At 36.1% G+C, this 26,767-nt stretch overlaps 3 protein-coding genes across 9 annotated transcripts in view; all 3 read left to right on the top strand.

Moving 5' to 3' along the window:
• Positions 1-10,520, top strand: part of LOC137385462 (kinesin-like protein KIF21A) — a 64,229-nt gene extending 53,709 nt beyond the window's left edge. For 4 of the 6 annotated variants that reach the window (XM_068071932.1, XM_068071929.1, XM_068071931.1 and 1 more), the window contains 7 exons: positions 777-978; positions 3,229-3,337; positions 3,421-3,601; positions 6,469-6,633; positions 8,162-8,462; positions 9,029-9,228; positions 10,057-10,520. In XM_068071932.1, the coding sequence (XP_067928033.1) occupies positions 777-978; positions 3,229-3,337; positions 3,421-3,601; positions 6,469-6,633; positions 8,162-8,462; positions 9,029-9,228; positions 10,057-10,111 (1,213 nt within the window). In that variant the 3' untranslated portion in view covers positions 10,112-10,520. Of the gene's footprint in view, positions 1-776; positions 979-3,228; positions 3,338-3,420; positions 3,602-6,468; positions 6,634-8,161; positions 8,463-9,028; positions 9,229-10,056 lie in introns of those variants that run through there. The other 2 variants (XM_068071930.1, XM_068071933.1) reach the window with 2 other exon arrangements.
• A 3,223-nt stretch (positions 10,521-13,743) lies between these two features.
• LOC137386772 (E3 ubiquitin-protein ligase HECW1-like) lies at positions 13,744-25,919 on the top strand (the record flags this gene model as incomplete). The annotated part of the gene is made up of 10 exons (XM_068072917.1): positions 13,744-13,833; positions 19,971-20,419; positions 21,009-21,119; positions 21,348-21,451; positions 21,560-21,623; positions 21,854-22,023; positions 22,647-22,789; positions 24,126-24,217; positions 24,771-24,945; positions 25,856-25,919. Coding segments are annotated over exons 2-10 (1,317 nt in total), but the record flags the coding sequence as incomplete, so codon positions are not given.
• LOC137410540 (E3 ubiquitin-protein ligase HECW2-like) overlaps positions 25,890-26,767 on the top strand; it is a 39,419-nt gene continuing 38,541 nt past the window's right edge. For both annotated transcript variants that reach the window (XM_068095971.1, XM_068095972.1), the window contains exon 1: positions 25,890-25,952. In XM_068095971.1, the coding sequence (XP_067952072.1) occupies positions 25,920-25,952 (33 nt within the window). In that variant the 5' untranslated portion in view covers positions 25,890-25,919. The remainder of the gene's footprint in view (positions 25,953-26,767) is intronic.

The raw sequence follows: 26,767 nt of genomic DNA, 5'->3' as shown, positions 1-26,767 counted from the left end.
TAATAACTGAGCAGTCTTTTAGACACAGCTCAAATGATGTCTCCTGCTGAAGCAACACCTTCTAGATTTAGTTGAAAGTAAAAAAAGATCAACCTTCGAGTATCCAGAAATTTATTAAACAACCAAGATAAAATAGAAATGCTATCAGGGTAAGAAAGTGTTTGTTAAAACTCCTTGACAATTTTGAAGTTTGCTTGAAATCGGGTATATATTTTTAAATCTTCAAATTTTCCTCCATTAATTCATAAAAATTTAAAACCCAAAACTGATGAAAAGAGAATTATTTGCTAATCAATAAAGGCATTATTTTGGGATTCGTCATGCTCAGTTTAAAAGCACAGGCTCATATGAGCATCTATTTATGCATTGCAGCATACTAGTGTCATGGTAGCATACTTGTGTTATGGCAGCATACCTTTGTCATGGCAGCATACTAGTGTCATGGCAGCATACTAGTGTCATGGCAGCATACTAGTGTCATGGCAAATACGGGTGTCATGGCAGCATACTAGTGTCATCACAGCATATTTGTACCATTGTCGCATACTACTGTCACTAGCAGGAACTATTTTCATGACCAGGCATTTGCAGATGTATAAAAAGAAATTGTGTGTTAATAAAAGGGTGACAATTCTGTAACTGGTATAGGCTTAAATTTTAGTATAAAAAAGTTCATGAAAGTGTCTCTCCAAATTTAAATATTCCATTTTGCACTATGAGCTATAATGATTCTCTGGCTCTGCAGGCTGAATTTTATTCTGCTATTTTAATTTCAGCAGAGATAAATCACAGTTGACCACTTCTGAAATAAAAGACGTGCGGTTGACACCCCCATCCTCGCCATCGCTGAGCAGGAGACGCCAGCCACTCCAGGACTCTGACAGTACTAATGTATTCATGAGGCTCACCAACACACAAACTGGCGGCACACAAAATAAAAAGGCGCAGAGCTTTGGCACCGTCAGCAGCTGTGACAAAGTAATGAGGCCCAAATTTTCAAGTTTAACCCGTTGAACTACTTACGTAATTGTCTTCATGTGTTGACTAACAAATTATGAGCTGGATTTGCATGTATGTGAGTCTATACAGCCTAATTCTAACTTACTGTGATACCTCCAACATCATTAAAATCATTCAAAAACAAATATTAACCGAGCATGGAAAAAACATTTCATAATCACGATGATGAACAGTCGCGTGTTTCTAGAGCATTGCTGACTGAGTACTGCTGCAAAAAGTCTCAGACTGAACAAACAGTTGCCCTAATGCCATTCCCCTAAAGATATACCATTCGGCTCACATTGGACTAAATAGGGATATTGCATCTCTTAGAAATTAGAAACTCAGGCTAGAATTAGTGTTGTTAGTCTCAAATAGCAAGAATTAACAAAGAGTGCGCACCAAATCGCAGAGTGGTTTGTTATAACAGATGCGTTTCACTGCCTTGAAGGGGCCAACTCAATTTTGTCGTTATCAGCTCTTAGATAAAAGCCCAATGCGTAAACCTTTTGAATGGCCCTACAATACGTTTTCTGTAGTCTATGATTTTTACCATGCGACTATGTATTGTAAACAACCTCGCTACATCATGTGTCTGGTACACTTGTACACCTGGTACACTTGTGGGTTTCACGCTTGCATAACCTTGCAAAGCGCGTAAACAATAGTTAGACCTGCATGATGACCAGGTAAATTTCAGCTATGGCATGGTTGATTAGCTGCAGACTCTGTTTGGCATGCAAAAAAGAAATCTAGGCAACTAGTTGGGCAATTGACCTTATGACCTTGTGTATCTTGACTAGAGAGGTGATACTAGCCATGGCATCCTAGGAGTAACTTGTAACTAAGCAAGTGCTTACAAATGTTTGCTTTTCAAACAACACGAGTGATTAGCCAGATGAGCAAACAATAGGCATTCGTAGTCCATAGTAGTCCCATTGTATAACGACTTGGAGAGGTTTATTTATGACGATAATATTGAGCGATGCTGCTCCAAAGTACTCCTATTGTAGCGCGTTGCTTCATGAGCCTCTATTTTGATTGCTATGAGTTGGCAAATCGCTACTTTTCCAACTAGCCCCACTTTTTGCCTTCGGTGTTCTAGTAGCACACCAAACCACGAACTGCAGCACCTCTTCTTTACAAGAAAATAATAATTTTAGGAATCGTTATGATTTTAATGTTAGTTTTTCTAGGCTAAGCGATGCACTCTTTGATATAGTAAAATGGCTAGAGAGCATTAAATTAGCTTTAGACTAACTACACGATATGCAAGTAAAATAATTATATGTTGAAAGCATAATTTTTATTCCCCATAAGCCTTTAAAACGATTGACGTAAAAAATTTCACTAATAGAACATTGGGGTGAAGATATTTTCGAGTCATCTTTAGACCTGCAGTAGATCATTTATAGGAGGTATGATTGGTTTCTGTCTAAGAGCTATGTATCACTATGTTTCCATGGTGCGCAGTACTGCGAAGCAGCCCCCCTCCGAAGTCGAGGGGATTGTACGTTTCCATGCTGCGCAGTGGTTTTCAGAATTTCAGCAAATTAGCCAGAGAAGAGAAATTGTATAAATCGAATCGCCTGATGGAGAAATAGAATCGATCACGGATACCGAACGTCATAAACGGTCTTTTTATGATTCTGTCGTCATTATACTTTTATTTACAATACACATTCACAAGGTTTTACAAACCTTAACACACTTTTTACAAAATAATATATTTTTAATAAGTATTTTAAGTAATATATTATTTATACGTTAATTTAGGACTTGCCACCTATTTTTCGAAATGTGTTGGTATCGATAACAAAGTCCAGGAAAGTAATCACCTCATCATCCTCGTGAATGCAGACCATAATTAAATTTAGGTGAAAGAAGATCGGAAGAATAAAAAAACAAGATTAGCAGGACAACCTTTGTACTAGTGTATGGCCTTCGAAGAATCCGTATCCACGGCATGAGAGCTATGCGCAGCCACTGCGCAGTCGCTGTTTCTTTGCTGCGAATTTGCACTGGCTTCGCACTGATCAGTGCGCAGTGATTTCAGTGCGAAGACGCCGTTTCCATGATTCGGAGATAGCGCAACTCCGAAGCACTGCGCATCATGGAAACATAGTGTATGTGTAACCTTATCAAATTGTAATAGCGATGTTGTTACTAGAAGCTCAGCAACATTGTTACTTAAATTTACATGTTTTCATTTTGGTGGGTCTCTTGCAGGTGACAAGCTCCAACCAGAGTCTCATATGTGTAAAGAAGGCAGTTGGTCACACAAAGGCTGTACTATCTATATGTGCCGCCGACAATCTTTTGGTTTCTGGCAGTAAAGGTAAGTGTCAACTTGACTCTAATCTAACGCACTAATATATTCTAATATCTCATAATTGACCTGTGTTTCCTTTTGTCTCGCAGACTTGACGTGCAAAGTGTGGGACATGTCAATTGGTTCAGAAGTTTTGTGTCTTGGTGGCCACCCTAACTATGTCTCCAAAGTTCGATATTGCGAGGTCAACCGGCTTGTCTACACTGTCTCCAATTCATTTGTCAAAATGTGGGACATCCGAGCTGGAGCTAAATGTATAACAGTGCTCAGGTAAGCCTAGCTCGACTCATACTTACTTGCTTTCAGATGCAATTACATTTATATGGCTACTTGTTACCTTCTCTACCACACATACAGTCAAACTGTCCAACATAAGATATTACAGTTAGTTCCTATCATAACGGTTAGTTCCTATCATAACAGTTAGTTCTTACCATAACGGTTAGTTCCTATCCTTACGGTTAGTTCTTATCATAACGGTTAGTTCCTATCATAACAGTTAGTTCTTACCATAACGGTTAGTTCCTATCCTTACGGTTAGTTCTTATCATAACGGTTAGTTCCTATCGTAATGGTTAGTTTCTATCATAACGGTTAGTTCTTATCCTTACGGTTAGTTCCTATCATAACGGTAAGTTCCTATCATAACGGTTAGTTCCTATCATAACAGTTAGTTCTTACCATAACGGTTAGTTCCTATCCTTACGGTTAGTTCTTATCATAACGGTTAGTTCCTATCGTAATGGTTAGTTTCTATCATAACGGTTAGTTCCTATCATAACAGTTAGTTCTTACCATAACGGTTAGTTCCTATCATAACGGTTAGTTCTTATCATAACGGTTAGTTCCTATCGTAATGGTTAGTTTCTATCATAACGGTTAGTTCTTATCCTTACGGTTAGTTCCTATCATAACGGTTAGTTCCTATAATAACTGTTAGTTCCTATCGTAACGGTTAGTTCCTATCGTAAAGGTTAGTTCCTATCGTAACGGTTAGTTCCTATCATAACAGTTAGTTCCTATCATAACGGTTAGTTCCTATCATAACGGTTAGTTCCTATCCTTACGGTTAGTTCTTATCATAACGGTTAGTTCCTATCGTAATGGTTAGTTTCTATCATAACGGTTAGTTCTTATCCTTACGGTTAGTTCCTATCATAACGGTTAGTTCCTATAATAACTGTTAGTTCCTATCGTAACGGTTAGTTCCTATCGTAAAGGTTAGTTCCTATCGTAACGGTTAGTTCCTATCATAACAGTTAGTTCCTATCATAACGGTTAGTTCCTATCATAACGGTTAGTTCCTATCCTTACGGTTAGTTCCTATCAAAACGGTTAGTTTCTATCATAATGGTTAGTTCCTATCATAACGGTAAGTTCCTATCATAACGGTTAGTTCCTATCATAACAGTTAGTTCTTACCATAACGGTTAGTTCCTATCCTTACGGTTAGTTCTTATCATAACGGTTAGTTCCTATCGTAATGGTTAGTTTCTATCATAACGGTTAGTTCTTATCCTTACGGTTAGTTCCTATCATAACGGTTAGTTCCTATAATAACTGTTAGTTCCTATCGTAACGGTTAGTTCCTATCGTAACGGTTAGTTCCTATCATAACAGTTAGTTCTTACCATAACGGTTAGTTCCTATCCTTACGGTTAGTTCTTATCATAACGGTTAGTTCCTATCGTAATGGTTAGTTTCTATCATAACGGTTAGTTCCTATCATAACAGTTAGTTCTTACCATAACGGTTAGTTCCTATCCTTACGGTTAGTTCTTATCATAACGGTTAGTTCCTATCATAACAGTTAGTTCTTACCATAACGGTTAGTTCCTATCCTTACGGTTAGTTCTTATCATAACGGTTAGTTCCTATCGTAATGGTTAGTTTCTATCATAACGGTTAGTTCGTATCCTTACGGTTAGTTCCTATCATAACGGTAAGTTCCTATCATAACGGTTAGTTCCTATCATAACAGTTAGTTCTTACCATAACGGTTAGTTCCTATCCTTACGGTTAGTTCTTATCATAACGGTTAGTTCCTATCGTAATGGTTAGTTTCTATCATAACGGTTAGTTCTTATCCTTACGGTTAGTTCCTATCATAACGGTTAGTTCCTATAATAACTGTTAGTTCCTATCGTAACGGTTAGTTCCTATCGTAAAGGTTAGTTCCTATCGTAACGGTTAGTTCCTATCGTAACAGTTAGTTCCTATCGTAACGGTTAGTTCCTATCATAACGGTTAGTTCCTATCCTTACGGTTAGTTCCTATCAAAACGGTTAGTTCCTATCGTAATGGTTAGTTCCTATCGTAACGGTTAGTTCTTATCGTAACGGTTAGTTCCTATCGTAATGGTTAGTTCCTATCGTAACGGTTAGTTCTTATCATAACGGTTAGTTCCTATCGTAATGGTTAGTTTCTATCATAACGGTTAGTTCTTATCCTTACGGTTAGTTCCTATCATAACGGTTAGTTCCTATAATAACTGTTAGTTCCTATCGTAACGGTTAGTTCCTATCGTAAAGGTTAGTTCCTATCGTAATGGTTAGTTCCTATCGTAACAGTTAGTTCCTATCGTAACGGTTAGCTCCTATCATAACGGTTAGTTCCTATCCTTACGGTTAGTTCCTATCAAAACGGTTAGTTTCTATCATAACGGTTAGTTCCTATCATAACGGTAAGTTCCTATCATAACGGTTAGTTCCTATCATAACAGTTAGTTCTTACCATAACGGTTAGTTCCTATCCTTACGGTTAGTTCTTATCATAACGGTTAGTTCCTATTGTAATGGTTAGTTTCTATCATAACGGTTAGTTCTTATCCTTACGGTTAGTTCCTATCATAACGGTTAGTTCCTATAATAACTGTTAGTTCCTATCGTAACGGTTAGTTCCTATCGTAACGGTTAGTTCCTATCATAACGGTTAGTTCCTATCGTAACCGTTAGTTCCTATCATAACCGTTAGTTCCTATCATAACGGTTAGTTCCTATCAAAACGGTTAGTTTCTATCATAACGGTTAGTTCCTATCATAACCGTTAGTTCCTATCATAACGGTTAGTTCCTATCATAGTGAATACTGTGCCAACAGAGATGGACACAATGTGAGGTTTTATATCTTATGTTGCAGTTCCTCTGGTCTGGTGCATGACAGTATCCCTGTGGAGCCAGCGTCGAGCAGTCAGGCCATTCTCCAACAGGGAGAGCAGCAGATATTTGATATCCAAGTCAGCAGAGATGGACATAAACTATACACAACTACTGGAACCACCGTTCGGCTCTGGGACCTCAATACGTAAGTTGATGCGTTTTTTTCAGTTACGATCCCTAGAATAAAAATCTACATTTGTTAGTTTGTATGTTGTCCACAAATGTAATGTTGTTGCTAAGAATCCCTCTGATAATGATGGATTTAGTTTGGATGCCGGCTTGTCTTCAATTTCCTTGTAAATATTTGTGTATATTATAGTTTGAGGATTTTCCAGTTAAAAAAATTGAAGATTACGAAAATTAGAGAATTCTGAGGCATACACTCTCATTGACAGCTATTTCTGTTAAAAGCACTTTAAAAATATTAGTATTAGTAACTGTAGTTACCAAGGTTAACATAATATTTTGTCATTAATTTTTAGTGTGTACATCACATAAAATTTGAGATGGAGTGAATGATTGATTTCAGTATATCAGTTTTTCCTGGTAATTACTCAATCCAATCGTGATCCTACTTGATGGCCTAGAGATCAGAGTCAATATAAAATACGTCAGACCTAGTCATTGCTGCATTGTTGGGCCTATCTGGTTCAGTCTCACCAGATCTACCTGTCAGTACGAAAATATAAAAGTTTGATGATTTTCACCAAGGGGTGTTTGTATTAAATAATCATGATGGGTTTCTACACCCCTCTATACGACATTTTTATGTTACGATGCCAACACCGGAACAAATTGATTTCGTATGGCAAGGGTCTAATGCAAATGTAACAAGCAAAATTATAGATAGGTAAAATAATAAAAAATATGAAAAGGTTTTTATAGCACATCCAAGGTAGGATACTTCTCGATATATCTACTAGCTAGTATATTGTACTTACTGTCATTAGAGGTAGGATACTTCTCCATATATCTACTAGCTAGTATATTGTACTTACTGCCATTAAAAGTAGGATACTTCTCGATATATCTACTAGCTAGTATATTGTACTTACTGTCATTAGAGGTAGGATACTTCTCGATATATCTACTAGCTAGTATATAGTACTTACTGCCATTAGAAGTAGTGTACTTCTCCATATATCTACTAGCTAGTATATTGTACTTACTGCCATTAGAGGTAGGATACTTCTCCATATATCTACTAGCTAGTATATAGTACTTACTATTATTAGAGGTTGGTGTATGAATCTTAGAAAATCCACCACAGTTGTAACTCTCTTCTATAGGTGATTTATGTACACAACTATAACCTTCCATAGGTGGTTTATGTACACAACTATAACCATTCATCTATAGGTGGTTTATGTACACAACTATAACCTTTCTTCTATCAGTGGTTTATGCGCACAACCCTAATCTTCTTTCTTTGTATAAGTCCAAGGGTCACTCCTAATGTGTATTTGATCTACCCTATGTGGCATTTTGTAACTGACAGTTATTTTTCATTGGTTGTCCGCTTGCATGCACAACATCATTTAACCATATATATATTGTTAACAGCACTTACAACTAAATCTAGCAATTTAGCTTCTGCACCTTTTTGATGACTAATTGCTATATTCGTTTAAACTGTCAAGGCTGGTGATCTGTAAAATATTGTACGCTTACAGGCTATCGGCAGTCGGCAAGGTTGCTAGCGGACACCAAGCACCGATTATTTGCCTTAGTTTATACAACGACTCAAGAGGGAAAGAACAACTCTTAACTGGCTCCAAGGATCATCTAATTAAGGGATTTGATATTTCCAATGAACAAACTTCAAATTATCCAATTCAGGCCAAATTTACTATGGACCCTCCTCACTATGATGGTGTTCAATGTCTCGCGCATCGTCAGGACATCCTTTTTAGTGGTTCTCGGGATATGTGTATCAAAAAATGGAACCTCAGTGAACCCTCTTCTCAACCACAGGTAAAATTGGTGTTTTTACAATACCAGGTAGTTGCTCTATTTAATAGCAAAATAAAGGTGATAGTTATTTCCGGTAATGGTCACCAATCAAGATCACCACTTTGTAATAAATATTTTTTATTAGAAGTAATATTTGAGATGGAGTGAATGATTGATATCAGTATATCGGTTTTCCTGGTAATCACTCAATCCAATTGTGATCCTACTTGATGGCCTAGAGATCAGAGTCAATATAAAATATGTCAAACCTAGTCATTGCTGCATTGTTGAGCTTATCTGGTTCAGTCTCACCAGATCAACCTGTCATACGCAAGACATTATGCTGTGTCTCTCACCAATATTTGCAAATGTCTTGTAGGTTTGTTACAATACAGAGACTCGTTTATGATTAAAAGTTTCATATTGCAGGATTGCATTGTTGACTCATTCAAAAGGGACAAGTTGATTTGCCAGTGTTTAATCTTTACCATCTTTAATGCAGTTCACGTCGCTCCTTTCCGCTTAAGTTGAATGTCAATTTCAAACAAACTCCTGGTTCCTCATTCCTCAACTTGCATTGTTTTCAGTCAGTTAATGGCGCCCATAAGGACTGGATCACCGACATGTGCATGCTACCAGATAATGACATATTGCTAAGCTGCTGTCGCTCTGGCACTGTGAAGATTTGGTCAAACGAGACTTGCCAGCAGCTAGATGAAGTGCGTGCTCATTCATTAGCCGTCAACTCTATGGCTACCAACCGCAGCAATCTCTTTACTGCCTCTAGGTAAAGTAGTATATAGTACTTACTGTCACCAGAGGTAGGTAATTGTTCAATATATCTACTAGCTAGTATATCGTACTTACTGCCATTAGAGGCAGGATACTTCTCAGTATATCTACTAGCTAGTAAATAGTACTTACCGTCACCAAAGGTAGGTAATTGTTCAATATACAAATTAAGTAAGCTTATTGTAAATTTAATGTTACGTCTGTCACCCATGTGTTCTAATGAGACACTTAGCCAATTAGCCAAATAGTATAGATTTACTGGCTTTTCCTTAAATCCAATTAATTCACTGATTACTGTATGTATTCGAGTATAACCACAAAATTTTATACCCATTTTTAATGATAAATCATGAGTAAGCACAAGTAGTCGCATAGCGTCTTGTTGCCTGATTTACTGAGAACCGTTCGCTTAAGCAATACTAATGATTTTTGTACTGACTGTGTGACTACTTACCTAGTCGATCGGTGTGGCAATACAGATGCCTCAAAAGTGACGTTTTACAAATTGTATAGCGGTCAAATGATTGCGATGCTACTTTGTCAATTGGGAGCAAAACCTATTGATATTTTTAACGCGACTAGAACCCCTTAAGCATCCAACGTTGTTGATACGTCAAACAAAATCTTAAATAAATGCAATATATTGGGCTGACAGTTTCTTTTATAGTTATTCAATAGCATCATTGTGAGAATGGTGTAAATATGTCAAATGGAGAGGTTGATAACTTTGGTTGGTTGTACCAACATATCTTGTTCTTTGTCCAAGAACTTTTCATGCGCCACGATTTAGCATGTATAACAGACATGGTTCATGCTCTTTCAGTGATTGCACGATAAGGATCTGGTGGATGGACCCACATAAACTATACAGTTCATAGCCAAAGCACAGATTCATTCTCCATATTCTCATATTTTTTGTCTGTATTTATGTAGCTATTTTTGTTTTCTTTATGGTTGATGACTATGCAGGAAAATTATCTTATACATTCCCTTTTTAAATCAATGCTCAAATTGTTTGACCCATGTACTTTGCATGTGTCTATATTCCTAGTACACATCCGACTATAAACTCTTTCTTGTCAAAGATCATCATGATGTTACATCATATCCATCGATGCAATTATTCTTCTCTTCTCGTCGATATTTATTTTAACCTTTTAAACACTTTGTCTGTTTTAACTGGCCGTAGATTTTCGAAATGCGCATTTATTTTTGGTGCAATAGGCTTTATTGTATTCAATCTTGTTCGTTGAAATTATCTCAAAAATAAACTAACTTTAAGAGTAATGGAGCTGTCATATGTATCAACACGAATCCTTTTACTTTGCTCTCATGTTGTAAGGTACCTACATATGTTTATCATAACAACATTGGCTCACAGCTAGTCTAATTTTATTAAAACTATACAATAACATGAATAGTTGAGTGTTTCATTGTTGAGCTGCATGCGTTTGCATCCTCGGTCCAATAAAAGCATGCATTTATAGATATGATAATTCACCTTAAGGAAGGAAACACATCAAAATGATACTTTTAAAGGCAAAGTAACAGTTCTGAAGGTAGTATTGCGAAGTAACAGTTATGAAGGTAGCATTGCAAAGTAACAGTTATGATGGTAGTATTGCAAAGTAACAGTTATGAAGGTAGTATTGCGAAGTAACCATTCTGAAGGTAGTATTGCGAAGTAACAGTGATGAAGGTAGCATTGCAATGTAACAGTTATGAAGGTAGCATTGTAAAGTAACAGTTATGAAGGTAGTATTGCAAAGTAACAGTTATTAAGGTAGTATTGCAAGATAACAGTTCTGAAGGTAGTATTGCGAAGTAATAAAAAATCTCATAATGTAGTCTACCATGTGGTCTTTGAAGCCCTCTTTGAAGCCCTCTGTGATACTTGCTTACTTGCTCTACAGTTAAACATTGATAATGAGTTGGTACTGTGTGGGTGGAGCATGTTATAGTATTCCCTTTTTTTTCCAGTTGGTCAGTTTGAGAAAACTAATATGTTTCTCAATGACTTCTCATCTAAAGAACTTTGAGTTATAAGTTATAATTAAGGGAACGCCATTATCAAGCTGTTAGCAGCAGTCCACGCTTTCCAAAGGCTTTTGTAACTAAACATTTTAAATATTAATAAACAAACAATTTACTTGGCAGTTTTTTAGTGATACCAAATAACTGACTCCACTTTCTGATTTTGCATTGTGACTGAGTCATGAATTTTGAGCGAGTTTTAAGAACTTTCATTGAAATAATACCAGTCGCAGGTGCCAGTTTGCATTTGCTAACTAACGTTAATAATACACTTGAAACAACCTGCAACTAAACTTGTATTCTTGCATCACCAAATAAGGTAGTTTTGATTTGATAATGTAAGAAATATCTTTCAATGCCAGATGCGTTTTGAACATCATTTCTATCTATGAACAGGAATCCAATTACTACTACACCTGGAAGACATCATTTCTATCTATGAACAGGAATCCAATCACTACACCTGGAAGACTCTTTACTAACTTAAATCTTTAATTTTTTTATCAAATAATCTTATTCAAAAAATAAACTTATTGAATATGCTTAATTTTTTAAACATGTAAATTTGGTTAAAGTGACATCTTATTTGTATAATATTAATCTCAACTTTATTTTACTAATTTCAGTTTTTACATTTACATCTTGAGCTCCGAAATAACTGCCATAGGTGTGACCGTGACGATAAAAAATCATTACCTTGTAAGGCTGTTAGGGTAGAAACATATTTTTTTAGCAAACCATACTACCCAGGTATCGTTTGGAAGTATGGCATAAAGCAATGAGCCAGACGTTTGCACGCTTCACAATGCAGGCATGTTGAATTAGATCAATGTTATGTATATTTAACAGGAGAGTTTTCTCGCTGTGTCGAGAGCATTCACTACCTACAAAAACACTCTAGTGAGTTTTTACACGCTTAGTGATCAGAACATGAGCCAAGACTACATGTAAAATGTGCACTGTTTGGAAGGTATCTCACGTTCCATTTTACAGAATACGCAGAGATACTTCACACCTATAACCACTCACACTTCACTAATTTAGTGTTGAGCTCCACTGCTCCGTTTAAAGTAATCAGCTTCCTCATTAATATTTTGCAAAACTGTCTTTCACCTTCTTCTAAAAATAATGGTAAGTATTATTTTAATGCCAAAGTAATGGCATTAAAATTTCACACACCAACATCACTCAGTTTTCTATGGGTCATTTAGTGTATTAAGTTAATTTTAGAGATAGGTTGAAAATATCAAACAAACATGTTGAAAAAAAATATACCCTTTCAAGAGCTTCTGTCTAATTTGCTATTGACCACAAAATAAAAAATTTCCATACTGCCAGATAAATTTTGAGATGATATGCAATAAGTCAAATCTTTACTGAATTCACGTAAGATACAAGATCCTCAAAAGCTCTAGTATATTTGTATTTGAGTCACTTTGTCTGCAAATATGTAGTATTTAGGCCTACTGATAAAGTATAATCTAGCCACAACTGACTAAGATTTCAGAGCTTTCAGCCACTTAGAAAATAATGTGTATCAGCAATGATATATAACCACCTCCCATAGATATGGGGGGGTAGCCTGGGCATGGCTCTCGTGGGGATTGGGAGAGATCTATGTCCAGGCTACCCCCTCTCTCCCAATCCTCCACGAGAGCCATGCCCAGGCTAGGGGGCATATGTCATTGGTATCAGTATATAAAGAGTCTTGCTTTCAAGAATACACTGAAAGAAGCAACAAAAACTGCTTGCTTTGCTAGAGTAAAATGCATTTTGGTTAATAGACAAACGGCTATTTCTATGATTAGTTTTACTTTTACATGGTAACTTGAAATCATCCATGCTTTAGCCAGAATTTTGCTCATGCTAGATTCTATTAAATAATCTACCTCAATGCTAAATTTTAATCAACAAACACCAGAGCATATTCAGATATTTTGTTTTTTAAGCTTGATTCCAATGTACATATGTTGAACCAATGATATACAGCCTGTGGGGCTGTATATTATTGGTTGAACTAATGTAAGAAGAATTTACAAAGATTTATAATTTGTAATTACTTTCTAACTTTTCAATTGTTATTTTTTCTTACAAAAAAATTCAAACCAATCAATTCCTAGTTATTTTAACGCATCGTAAAGCAGCATCACCGCCAATGTCAATAAGAAGAACCTCCGACTTCATCTTGTAATACATGTACACTCAAAAGCAATAAGTATTCATAAATTCGTTAAAAGTTGTCGCCTCTCTCATTTTTAGACCCACGATTAGCTAGGCGAGCAAGACTTTCATTCAATAGTCTCCGAGCGTTCGAAGGAAGCTAAAGATAAGCTCGGCATGGCGGTTCGCTCCAGTTTCAGTACGAACTATTAGCCGTCTGTGATGCTTTGAGAACTAAAACACGAAGCGCTCTGCCATACTAGATCATAAGTTAATTTCCTGTTGATATAGTTCATGGTTTGATCAAAAAGAACAATTATAACTGCTATAATTGATGTTGCCACTCTTACAACAGCTAAATATGATAGACTTTGGTTACAAAACCAACTTCATAGATAGTTTTCAGGTTTGATGTTGCATTTTATTAGATATACCTCACTTGTTCTTTTCTCTGACTTTGTAATACCATCGCAAATGCGTATTAAATACCAAATTTATTAACGCAAGATAGTTCATGATAGTTGTACTATAAACGATTATAGTTGCAGTAAGCCCATTGACAAATGTACCAACTTTGCAAACGTCTTATGCTCGCACTACTGTCGTTATGCATTCGTGCAGCTTTGAATCGTAAAATGGACGGATTTTCACGACTCGTTTCGTAGGTTATCTTTTTAACATTGCAACTATTGGGTTATTGAAATATTTATTTTACTAAGAAGCTCAGACAGTTTCTCAACGCTGTTTACTACATGTTCACACATTAAATAAGCAACTATCGACAATTTTGTTTATGCGAAGGCTACTACGCAGAGGGGAGATTTCTCAAAAGATATTGGTACGGCTACAGAGAAAGGAGGGACTGATCATGCTCGCGAAAATATTTGAAGCCAGTCTTAAATAACACCTCAGATGCATTTTAGACTGTTTTATACAGACAGAGGTTCAAAACCGTAGTCAATGCTATCGATATAAATGCAGTTACTGCAAAAGAAATGTTACAAGCTGTCCTAAATTCTTGAGAAATATTTTTGTACCAAATATTGGTTTCGCGGAGAAATTATAACAGCAGCAATTAAGAATAGTAATAAGAAAACTTGCTGTTAATTTCATCTTTTTCGAGTGTGGAGAATGTTGTTGGAACCAGTTGCACAGAAACATTGTTTTCTGTGGCAGTTATGCATGTTTATGGATATGTTGTATTGGTATAATGAAAATATCAAGAAAGTATATCATGCATGATGGGTTATTTAGTTTTATTGCACTGCAAGGCTACCTTTACTTAACCCTAATTTGGATTATTTATTACACCAAGACTTCTCACTCACTTATTGGTAGGAAGCAATCTTTGCAGCCCTTCTTGCATGCCCTTGTGCATAATCCTAGATGACTGTTTGCTCTTTTAGATTGTCTGTTCTCTTGTTGTGCGCATGAAATGCATAATGCTGCTGAGCCGCAATTATTTAATTTATTATAATTAATATATATTAATTTTGTTGGGATTTTTTCCTGCACATCATCGGCATTAGCGCTGTGCTAGTTTATGATAAAAGGGGCATCAAAATACATAAAGTGATAAGTCTGGAGCACAAGCCTATTGATGATCACAAGTCTCTGACTAACCTAGAGTGATTTTCACAAATCCTAAAACAAAGGTGCACACACTCCACAACTGAATAATCAAATGACAACATTGGTGAAATGAATGATAAAATGAAATTACATAGGCATTAAAATCCAACCATATCACCATCTATTCCAGTCTATGTTCAACCTAATATACTTATGTTATTATATTAATATTGTTTTGAAGCATTAAAATAATGGTATACCTATAATAAAAAGTGACTCAATTGATGAACGCTATAAGCAAACTAGCACGCTAGTAATAAAGTGATGACTTTCCCTTATGGAGCCTTATGGAGGAACAACAAATTGGTTTAGTCAAGTTTATGTTTATATTTAGTTTTTAATGTAGCAGGTTCATGGGCTCATAGCTCCCTTTCTACCATTCAATGTTGTGGGCTACATACAAAACTTTGATGTAGTTGCTGAAAAATCATTGTAATTGCGCCAAAAATTAGAGTGGCTGAGTCCGTTAGGCTGTATCATATTTTTTAAATTTCTATTTAAGAAAAGTTTTTTGTTAGTATACTAATTTTTTAAAAGAAAAATAACTTGTTTACTTTGGATTAAATAGCTCACCACGATAATCAGATAATGGGAAAGATCACCCTCCGTTCTAGCTGTGTGATAAATAAAAATGACTAATAAAAAAGCACCATGAGCAATATACTTGCAGTAAAAACATTTTGTACAATTTCTTGAGAGTAACATAACAAATTTTTCTAGAACTGCCAATATTCATAATAAGTAGGTTTAGAAGTACCACCCGCAAAATGAGATTCTTCGTAACACCATCAGCTCGGTCAACAAGCTATACATCCAAAATGACTAGGGGCTAGTCCCCTAGTCCAAGTAACTAGGGAATTGGTCATCTACTTTGGACCATCTGGTGACTAAGACTGTCATAAAGGTGACTAGGTAGACTGGTGGCTGTTAGCTTTCTCCTTAAAATTTTTCACTCTTGTCTCACTCTCTACTACAATCAAGTACTAATCCCGCATAATATTTAAGCTGTTTCTTTGGTGCAAACTGTTTGGTAAGGGCCAATCACTAATTGAGCTGCTAACTAAATCACATTGTTAGTAACTATTTCTATTTAACTGAAAAATTTGGGAGTATAAAATTCAGATGCAATTTTTTTGGAGTAACTACTACTGAAAATGCACTGCTAGTCAGCTCAGTCGAGTGTTATACTGCCAGAGTCCTGCCAGGATCACATAGTTAGCAGCCGTTACAATCATCAAAAGCGCACATTTGAAATGAAATTAAACAGCAACATCAAGAGGCTGCAGTCAATGTGTACAATGATCGGAATCACACCATTTTCTTTGCTTCAATATAAACATGTATGTCATGATTGTCAAATTATAGCAGCACTGGGTTACACATGATAGCTCTTGCATGACACCTCAAGTAGTGTGGTTACTTTAGATAAAAGTTCCATGTTATTCAGTTATTTGAATATGCAGTTCCAATTGTACCAACCGGAGCTCCAACTAGCATAAACTTAATAATCGTAGAAGAAATAAAAGTTCTCTGATCTAAGACAGCCTATTGTGGTGGCTGTGACATTTTATGCTGAAAGAATTTGGCCAATGTTTGACAGATTTATCAACGATTTTAGGATGCACTGGTCAGTGGAAATTGCTGGCCTTGTTTTTCCCTTTGACGCTATTAGTTGCAACTCCGCTTTATCGGGTATTGCCATTAGCTGCAGCATCAATGGCCATTGCTAACAGTCCTGTATTCCCTGGTTGCAAGTTTGGGCGGCTGATGTTAGGCAACTAGTTATGTAATGTATGGCGGTGTAAGCCCCAACAGGTTTCTTTCATTTAGGGCCTCAACCGGGCATCTCATGTGAAGTTTTAAAAATTTTTATCAGAAAGTATAAACATTTTTTCTATTATTTGAGATTTGTTTGTTTTCGGTGATGTGACTGCCAGGACATTTTCAGATTAAAATAAGCTAAACTTGATTGCAGTTAAAAGAAATGCTCAAAAGAGAAAGATATCTTTGTTCTTCCTTAAGCCTGGTCAGCATCTTTCTCTACCAGCCCTGGCCTCTCACTCTCTGTTATTGATATGTACATGTATTACCCTATCACCAACAACTCACTTAACAACATAAAATCAGACCTCATGTTAAGGAGAGATGACTTAATCTTATTGGCCTCTGGTTGCCTCACAATCTTATCCTGCATTAGTAGCTATTCCCACTGGCCAAAACTTTTACATTTGAATCTGACTTCAAAACTACAGCTAGAACCCATTTCCTTGGTTTTGCAGGAGAGAAAGATGCTTCACTTGCTTCACACTCCGACATTGTGGGCTCTACTTTGCTGTAGTTGCTTGCGGTCTTTTTTGCACTCCTTTGTCCAGTGCTCCTTGGCTCCGCACTTGTAGTCAGTGCAGGGAAAATAGTTGGTGCAGTGGTTTGCAGAATAACTTAAAAAATGCACCACTAGGCCTACATTTTTTACTGCCTTAGTTTTTTCACCTTTCCCCTTGCCTTGCTCTTGCCAGCCATGTTGTTCAGTGGGCTGCTAAAACTGTCTGAGAGTTTTACTTTTTATAACACCTAATACGCATTTGTTTCTCCACAGCGCCATCTCAGTGATTTCTATTCTCTTTAAAACCTGTGGTGTTTTACACGATGCTGTAATGGGTAGAACCACAAATTACAATGTCATCTAATAAGTAGTGCCTTCAAAACTATTAGCTATTTAACGGCTTTATGGAAATGCTTCAACTGAACAAATTATTTGAGGACATTTGTCTGAAGCAAATACATTCTTATGGTGCCAAAAATGTATTGATAAATCAATTTTTTACTCAACTTAACCTGCCAAAACCCAGAATTGTATAGTTTTGGAGACATGGCACCACTAGACAACCGACAATATGTCTGAAATCCTATGTAGCAGGTGAATTAACACTAATTAAAATTGGTTACCTTTATATACATTAATCTTACCACCAGCTTTTGAGGCTGTTTTGAAGCTTGAACAACAGTCAGTAGGTTTTTTCTGCTGTCATAATGACCTTTTTAGCAAGCATATTATTAAGCGCTCTTGCCCTTTGGGTTCTCAATCTCTGCTATGGACTTTGGGGAACACTATCTGACAAATTTATCACTGCTCTTAAATTCATGTTAAATATACCAAGCATTGTACAAGACTATCAAATACATAGGAAACTTTCCAATAGGTCCAAATCATCCACACACATCGCATTAGTGATGGGAAGTAAATTAAAGTTTTTAACTTCTGTCATATTTAAAGGTTGACTTGCAACTAAATTCACATTACAGTTATTTGATATCAAAAGATTCACCATGTTTCACTCTGTTGTGTTGTAGGTGCAAAATATGTGGAAATGTGATTACAAACTCTTAAAAGCTCAAAAACGAACAGTTAATTGCAGCCACACGAGACCGCCGTAGTTTGGATTCTCTTTCCAAAACAGCTCAAATGTGATGTAGCTGTGGTCGATGGTTTCTGTTTACACTTTCATGCAACCTTATTCGTCGAAAATTTTTCACAAATATACTTCACGCATTCAATAAAACCATGTTTATTGTTCTTATGCATCTGTTTTATCGTCATTGTAATGCTGTCACTTTTAGCAGTGATATGTTATAACTTACCGTAAAAATTCATTTAATTTTTTAGCCTTAGCTTGAAGGAGTACATATCATTGTCTGATAATCATGACGAGCCTGTTGGTCACTTGTGATAATCGAAAAGTGCTGCAGAATTATTTACGAAGTATTGGGTCACATGATCAGATTACGACTTGCCGTTTAGACCAAACCGAAACAAAACTGTAAAGTAGCGAGTGTCTATATTTGATACGGGGTCTTCGGTAAAACCCGAAGTGTTTGTCATAAACTAGTGCTACGATAAGTTTTATATTGATCTTTTTATTGGCCTTTCAATTCACGTGAGAACATCATGTGACAAGACAATAACCAAATTTCATGGCTACGTCATCGAAATAAAGAGATTCCAATCTATGGTGGCTTTTCATTTTTGAGCTTTTAAGAGCTTGTAATCACATTTCCACATATTTGGCACCTACAACACAACAGAGTAAGACATGGTGAATCTTTTGATACCAAATAACTGTAATGTGAATTTTGTTGCAAGTCAACCTTTAAAAGATTATACCTGACACCTTATAAAGTGCACGCGGAAGAATCGATAGTTTGATATGGACACAGTATTCACTTTACTGTCTATGCAACAAACCTTTCTTTATATCATTTAAGGTTATAGCTAGAGCAAATTATCTCTTTTTTACTACCAACAAAATTCAACATTTTTAATTTGATTTCCTAAAAACTATCACAATCGATGCATTACTTTCGCAAGGCTAATCTGGGGTTTGGAGCCTAAGCTTCTACAATGCAGCCGAGCATGTAGAAAGACATGCATATGTAACACTCAGCATTAGATTTCACTACAGCTATGCCTCAGCAAAAATATATTTTAATACTTTTAAAAAGCTATCTTGATATTTGCAGTAATACACTACCAAAGCTTTGGTTGTCATGGCATACACAAAACATGTCCTGAACAATTCTATGAACTTGAATAATTGCACAAATACATTTATGTTGGAGGAAGCGGTGCTTATCTCTATGTAAACATGTTTACGAGACTACGAAACATAAGCTAGTCAAATTCAGATTAATATGAACATGATTGAAATCTTTATTGTAATGTTGTTTAGTAAATGCTGAAAATATGTTTTTGTATCCTTCATAGTTCTCTGCATAAACATTTCTGCAATCGTTATCTACAGTTTTGTAACTGCTTATGAATGGTTACTATTACATATGTTTCTACACATTGAACAAGTGTGTTTTTGTTTTATATGGTTAGTGGATATTTTCATATATCCATTCTTTTTTAAGTGTGTAGCAGTCTAGAGGGAAGACTCCAACTTGCTGATTAAATTCAGAAGTCCTGATGGCAGCTGTTATAATTAAAGAACATCATCAGAAATCTTCTTCATTGGAAAATCTGCCAACAACGAGCGGTCATAATGCCAGACCTCAATCTATATCATGTGAACCCTCAATGAGTCGTCCCATGCTCCTCTCAACTGAGAACTATGGTAGCTCGAAAGACGATGCTGTTAATTTGATTGGCTACCGACAGATAACTGCAAATAACTCGATGACAAACAATGCGAGGTGGCACTCTGATACAAACCTAGCCACGAATCCATATCATTCAGAATCGAAGCTATTGGTTAATAAAACAGAAGTTGATATAAATGATGAGGAAGCTAGTCTAACCATTTATTGGGACATTAAAGCGAACGTTTCTGCCAAAGACTGGATTGGTCTTTACAAAACCAGTAAGAATTTTTGTAGAAGTTATACATCATGACATAAAGCATTAATGCATTATTTTTATGTGAGCATGTTATACCATTAGGATTCTGGTTATTATGATTTTAGTTATACTTTTATGTAGGTTAGTACACTTTCTCGGAAAGGTAGGAGATTGTAAAAAGAAGTCAATTTGTAAATGTAATGTCTTCTCTTGAAAAACAGACGCGCTCATGCATGATAGATCGAAAAAAACTGTTTATCTATATTCTATAGTTTTGACCGTCAATGTTGTTCGATTCACATAGAGTAATGTTTTTAGGCTACTAATGTCTGGTTGATGTTGCTGGTTGGAAAGAGGTTACAGAAGCTTGAGCTTTTGCTATTATGTTTCGTGAACGCTTATCTGTAGGTCATAGTCATATTTTCTGTAACAGGGTGTTTTAAAATGGTCTTTGTCGAGTACCTAGCAATGTATCTAAATTTAAAGGACCAAGCTATGAAGGTTATTGCAGCCTGAGCATTTAGGAATTGATGTCAGCAACCTTCCACTCATAATAAAATGCATCTAACATTTATCCACAGTTAAACTGGCATATCCTCTGTTATATTTAGATCAAGCTCATCCTGGAAAATGGCTTGACTACAGAAATCGTGGCGTGAGTGGCAGCAAAAAAGGAGATCTTGTCTGGCCTTTTAATAGAATAGCCTCCGTCTTCACAGAACGTATGTTCATATTCAGTCTGCTTCCTACTCCTATGCTTTCTTCAAACTTGTGCACAATCTGACACAATTGTTTTAAAAATACAGATAGATCTTCAGCATAACATGAATAAAATATTTATCTTTTCGTACACAAATTAATTTTTTAATATTACGTAGATTTCTTTTACATTATACCACTAGATTACATAGATACTAAGTATTTTACTCCGTTCGTGTTATATCTTTTAGCTGAAACAAGAATATGTTTTCGGTATTACCATGGTAACACTGGGGATCTGAGAGCTGTTACAGAGCCAATTCTAGTCAGGAATTCTTTGGCCTCTTCTTCTGGTGTAAGAGATAAGTTTTCTGTTTACATTAACCTATTGTTGAGATCTCACTATAGCGATAAGAGGATGTACCCAGCACCTTCAAGATTGCTACATACAATTTTGTTGTAGAGTGGTCTATGGCGTCAGACATCCATGGACAGTGAGGCAGAAATAGTGCATCTAGCAATCGAAGGTAGGCTAACTGTTGCTAGGCTGTCTGCTTGCTTACATGTAGTGTCATAATGTTACTCACGAGTCAAGTCGTTGTGGTCACTTTCTGACTGCTGTCATTGGACTGTTTGTTTATCAGGTGTTGTTCTTCAGCATTTAAAATGTTTTCACTAGCGTAGTGATAACATGTTTGAAGGCATAAAATACACCTTGTCAAGATCATGCATAATCTCTAAGATCCATTGTATGCAGACATTGAGGCTACTCATGTGAGAAAGGGCATGTTCTTCAATCCTGACCCTTATGTAAAAATACGAGTAGAGCCAGGACAGGATAGGTCTCAACCTGCTCTCTCTTACCACTACAAGGATTTTAGGACATCTGTTTGCGACAATACAACTGAGCCAAGGTGGCACAATGAGGTACATTCTTGTAGTACATGTATTTGAAATAGACTATTACTGTTAGAAATATAAATTTCTCTTCAAATTGGATTACAGTCAAATAGCATTTGAATACTGTCCAACTCCGTAGAGCATTTAAAAAAAATGATGATATTCAAATGAATATACCGTAATACCTCTATTTGAATGCTATGTCGCTCTATTTTTCAACCCTTCCACTACAGTGGCATTTTATTAGAAGTGATGTTCAAATAGACGGTTACGTTGTATTTTTCAACCCTTTTATATTGGCTTCTATTAGAGGTGGCGTTTAAATCAATGTGGTGTTATAATATAGGTTTTACCGTAGTTTCCTAAATGACAACTCCATCTAGCTCAATAGAGCATTTAGAAACATTAATTAACTTAAATGTAGCTTTACAGTTGACAGTCCCATGCAACATAGTAGAGGATTTCAAAACATCTCTCTAACCTGCTTCTAAAGTTGCAGTGATTTTCCAATAAGTGATTCGATGATGGAGCAGGTGGGCTATCCAATGTTGGTTCAGCAAGAAATTCAAGATAATGAGTATATGCTGACTGCAGTGTCAGTTAGCATTAAGTTACTAGTTACTACTGCTAACACTTTACTTGTCTTTTAGATATTCCATTTTACTGCGCTGCCATCAGACACTCTTTTTATGAAAGTAAAGGATCGATTCACCACTGCTCGCCCCACTCTTCTCCGGTTCTTAGGTCAAATATCTCTTCCTATGAAGCAAGTTATAGAGAAGGCTAAACTCGGGTAAGATTTGTAGTCCCGTTTGTCACACTGCCCTTCGTTGTTGGTAACCTTAATAGGCACTTTGAAAGTTATTGTGGGTTGTTTCTGCTGAATATATTTTGAAATTGAGCATATATTAAATATAATGAATTCTCGTGACAGCATTTTATTATGCAAATAATTCGCTCTAAGCATGTTTATACATTTTTGTTTATATGGCAGTAGTAGGTTCACTAAAAATGCCTGCCAAATTGAATACAACTAGTATGTAACATGGCTGGAGTACACAATGTTTTACCAAATTATTATATTAAAACAATGCTTCTGTGAACTTGCTAAACAATTTACTGCAATTGTCCTGAGAAATCTATCGGCATCATCCATCAGTTTTGGTCAGAGAGTGTCTTGTATAATTTTTTTATAGCGGAAGGATTTAAATTTTGAAACAGAATATGCATAAAGGCTGAATATGCATTTCTTTTCAATGTCTGTGATGCTCATCATAAAAGAGAGAACCGGAATTTTTCATTCAACTTTCTTGTGTTTTCTTTTTTGCCTCCAGACTTGCAAGCCATCTGCTTTCCTAAAATGACTATCCACTAGTTTTTACTAAACTGAAAAACTCTGGTTTACACTGGTTATAATATAATGCATTATGTACATGATATAGCATTATGTACATGATATAGCATTATGTACATGATATAGCATTATGTACATGATATAGCACGAAAGCGCACATGGTATAAATTGTCAAATGGTACAAATTCGGCTATTAATTGGAACACATGAATAGTGTCTTGGTAATCTACATAGAATGTTAGTCACTATTCAAAATTACTGCCTCAAGGATCTTATCCTGATGTGTAGACCAGAGCAAGCCGGTCATCTGTATGGCTGATTTTTTACTTACAAGAGACTTCCAGGAGATCTTTACTGATCATTGATGCAAGCATAACTAGTTTCTAGCACCATGTTGGGTTATTACACGTTGACTTTCAAGTCTTCTCAGTCATGAAAAGAAGGAGCAACATCCAAATATGCTAGTTGTAGTGTAAAGCTAGTACAGTTCATCTCATGTCATGTTGGCGGTACAGTTGATGAGCAGTCGGACTTATAGTTTGTCCGTTCAGATAACCACAATTGTAGTTAAATATTTGAATTGCATTCAGTGTATAAATTCCATTCACCAGGCAACTAGAGAATCCCTTTTGATTCGTTAGCAAACAGACAAAGGTTAGTAAAGGTTTACGAGAGCAACCTTTCCTAGGCCATCTTTTCACCATCTGTAGTACATTGAGTCTTCAGGTGATATCGTGGTAAGTCATTTGATGAACTGCTTTCCTGTTTGTTCCAGGCTGACTGTTAGCTGTCAATTAATTGGTCGAACGCCACATGACCACATCTGTGGTACATTGATGTTTAAACCGACAATCATTCCTTATGATGGTAAGCAAAGTAATCTGGCAGGTTTTTGTCTACTTGAAAGGTGTGTTAATTATTATCTGGTAGAGTTTGGTGTTTACTTGAATGTTATGTTAATTGTTATCTGGTAGTGTGGTGTTTACTTGAATGTTATGTTAATGATTATTTGGTAGAGTTTGGTGTTTACTTGAGTGTTATGTTAATTATTATGTGGTAGTTTGGTGTTTACTTGAGTTTTATGTTAATTATTATCGGGTAAAGTTAGGTGTTTATTTGAATTCTGTGTTAATAATAAATTATAATGAAATAAGAAGTGGAAGCTAATAAGTTACTTCATTTTGTCCGTAGATTTTACAGCACAGAATACATATTCATTTATTGTCAATGTAATAACAGCATGGAGAGGAAACATCATATTGGGGCAGTAGAATATTTTAAAGTAGAGTTTCTTTTGCGTTCTTTCTGGGTTTCAATGCCTTGGAAACTTCAATAATATACTCTACAGTATAATTGGACTTTAAAGTTTATAGAACGGCTTAATTCTGCAGATACTGATAACTATTTATATGCACTGTAGCGAGCAGGCATTCAATGGATAGGAACCATCTTGGAGAAACAGGCGTAGGCTGCTGCGCCATCACAGACAGTGCAGTAGAGAACGCTTTAGATAGATCTTCTGCCGATATTCTCTCCGATTCCTCTGGGAACAGTGATGTTGAACTTACTGACACGGCTGAAACTCCAGCAATGCGGTGAGCATGAGCAACTTTGTCAGCCTGACCTCCTTATCTACTTGGAATGTTTAAGATCATCGTATTTCAGCAAAAAGAATGAAGTAGCTTGGCGATGTAATTACAGTTGCAAATAGTTAATGTGATTGTTTCTATTTGCATCAGTTTACTGGACATTTAATCTTTTTCGAAATTTTTTTAAAGCACTAGTGCAATAAAATGACTATTAAAATACATGACTACGGACATTGCATTAATTCATGTTTGTGAATGCAAGTAAAATTTTATAGGGTGAGCTCCAGCAAATCTATCTATGACAGCTACAAGTTCACATACACAGTAAATAGTATTTATAGTAAATAGCTACTATCAGTTTTAGTAGCTTTTAGCTCTCTGTATGACAGGCCTTAACTCACTCTGTATGACAGGCCTTAACTTACTCTGTATGACAGGCTTTAACTTACTCTGTATGACAGGCTTCAACTTACTCTGTATGACAAGCCTTAGCCTTGTATGACAGGCCTTAACTTACTCTGTATGACAGGCTTTAACTTACTCTGTATGACAGGCCTTAACTCACTCTGTATGACAGGCTTTAACTCACTCTGTATGACAGGCTTTAACGTACTCTGTATGACAGGCCTTAACTTACTCTGTATGACAGGCCTTAACTTACTCTGTATGACAGGCCTTAACTTACTCTGTATGACAGCCCTTAACTTACTCTGTATGACAGGCTTTAACTTACTCTGTATGACAGCCCTTAATTTGCTCCGTATGACAGGCCTTAACTTACTCCGTATGACAGGCTTTAACTTACTCTGTATGACAGGCCTTAACTTACTCTGTATGACAGGCCTTAACTTACTCTGTATGACAGGCCTTAACTTGCTTCGTATGACCGGCCTTAACCTACTTTTTCTGCCTACAGAGATCTAGAACGGTATAGCAGTGGCACTAGTGCTGATAGTTCTGTGCAAACACTTCCTACTGAAATGGATAACAATTCCGTTTCTTCAATACCTCAGGTAATACTGACCTTTATTGTTTATTGAACAGGCATTTATTATTAATTTCAATAACTCTGCACGCATTGTTCAGTCATTGTTAAGTGTCAGTAAGATGCGAATGGATATTTGAATAAATTACAAAGACAATTTGAATCAATGTCGTTGTTTATTTGGCAAAACACAGTTTTGTTAACCTAATAATTATATTACATGTTTTATATAGTATGCTTTTAAGTTGTTGTTGTTAAGGCAGAAAAAAACTAGCTGGATTCTGTAAAGTCTGACCTTTTTTAACCAATCAATTTATTCTCTCTCAAAACCAACAGTAAAACTTACACAACAAAATTTCCTTAAAAACGCTAATAATAATAATGCTAATGATAATAACCAATCTAGCAAGAATGTCATGGCCTTCGCCTGGTAAAGGCTAATTCGCACTGGTCCATTTATTTGTCAATGTGACGTGTTATTTCGTGTGTCTAGCCACAACAGATATCTATCCTGCGCTTAAGATGTACATCTCATCGGTAGATGTAGCCAAGCCTTCACGTATCTCTTACACATTTTGACACATTTTTTAAATGTAAGTCAGTGGCTGTCATTTGTTGCTTTTCTTCTTAACGCCACAAAAAATGTAGCGTTCATGTATCTTTTGTAATTAACTTGAAACTTTCAGAGCTACAAACTATTTGATACATTTTACATGATTAACTTATGTTTTAGCTCTGTCACAACTGCTAGTTACATTTTTCTTAGTCAAATAGTATTTGAACATTGTGCTTTACCAACTTATGTAAACTTTGTTGAACGCAAATAATATTGAAAGTTAGCCT

This window comes from Watersipora subatra, chromosome 1 (genome assembly GCF_963576615.1).
Source record: "Watersipora subatra chromosome 1, tzWatSuba1.1, whole genome shotgun sequence".
Taxonomy (NCBI): Eukaryota; Metazoa; Bryozoa; class Gymnolaemata; order Cheilostomatida; family Watersiporidae; genus Watersipora; species Watersipora subatra.
The sequence above is the reverse complement of the archived record's forward strand: the minus strand, read 5'-3'. Positions and strand labels throughout refer to the sequence as shown.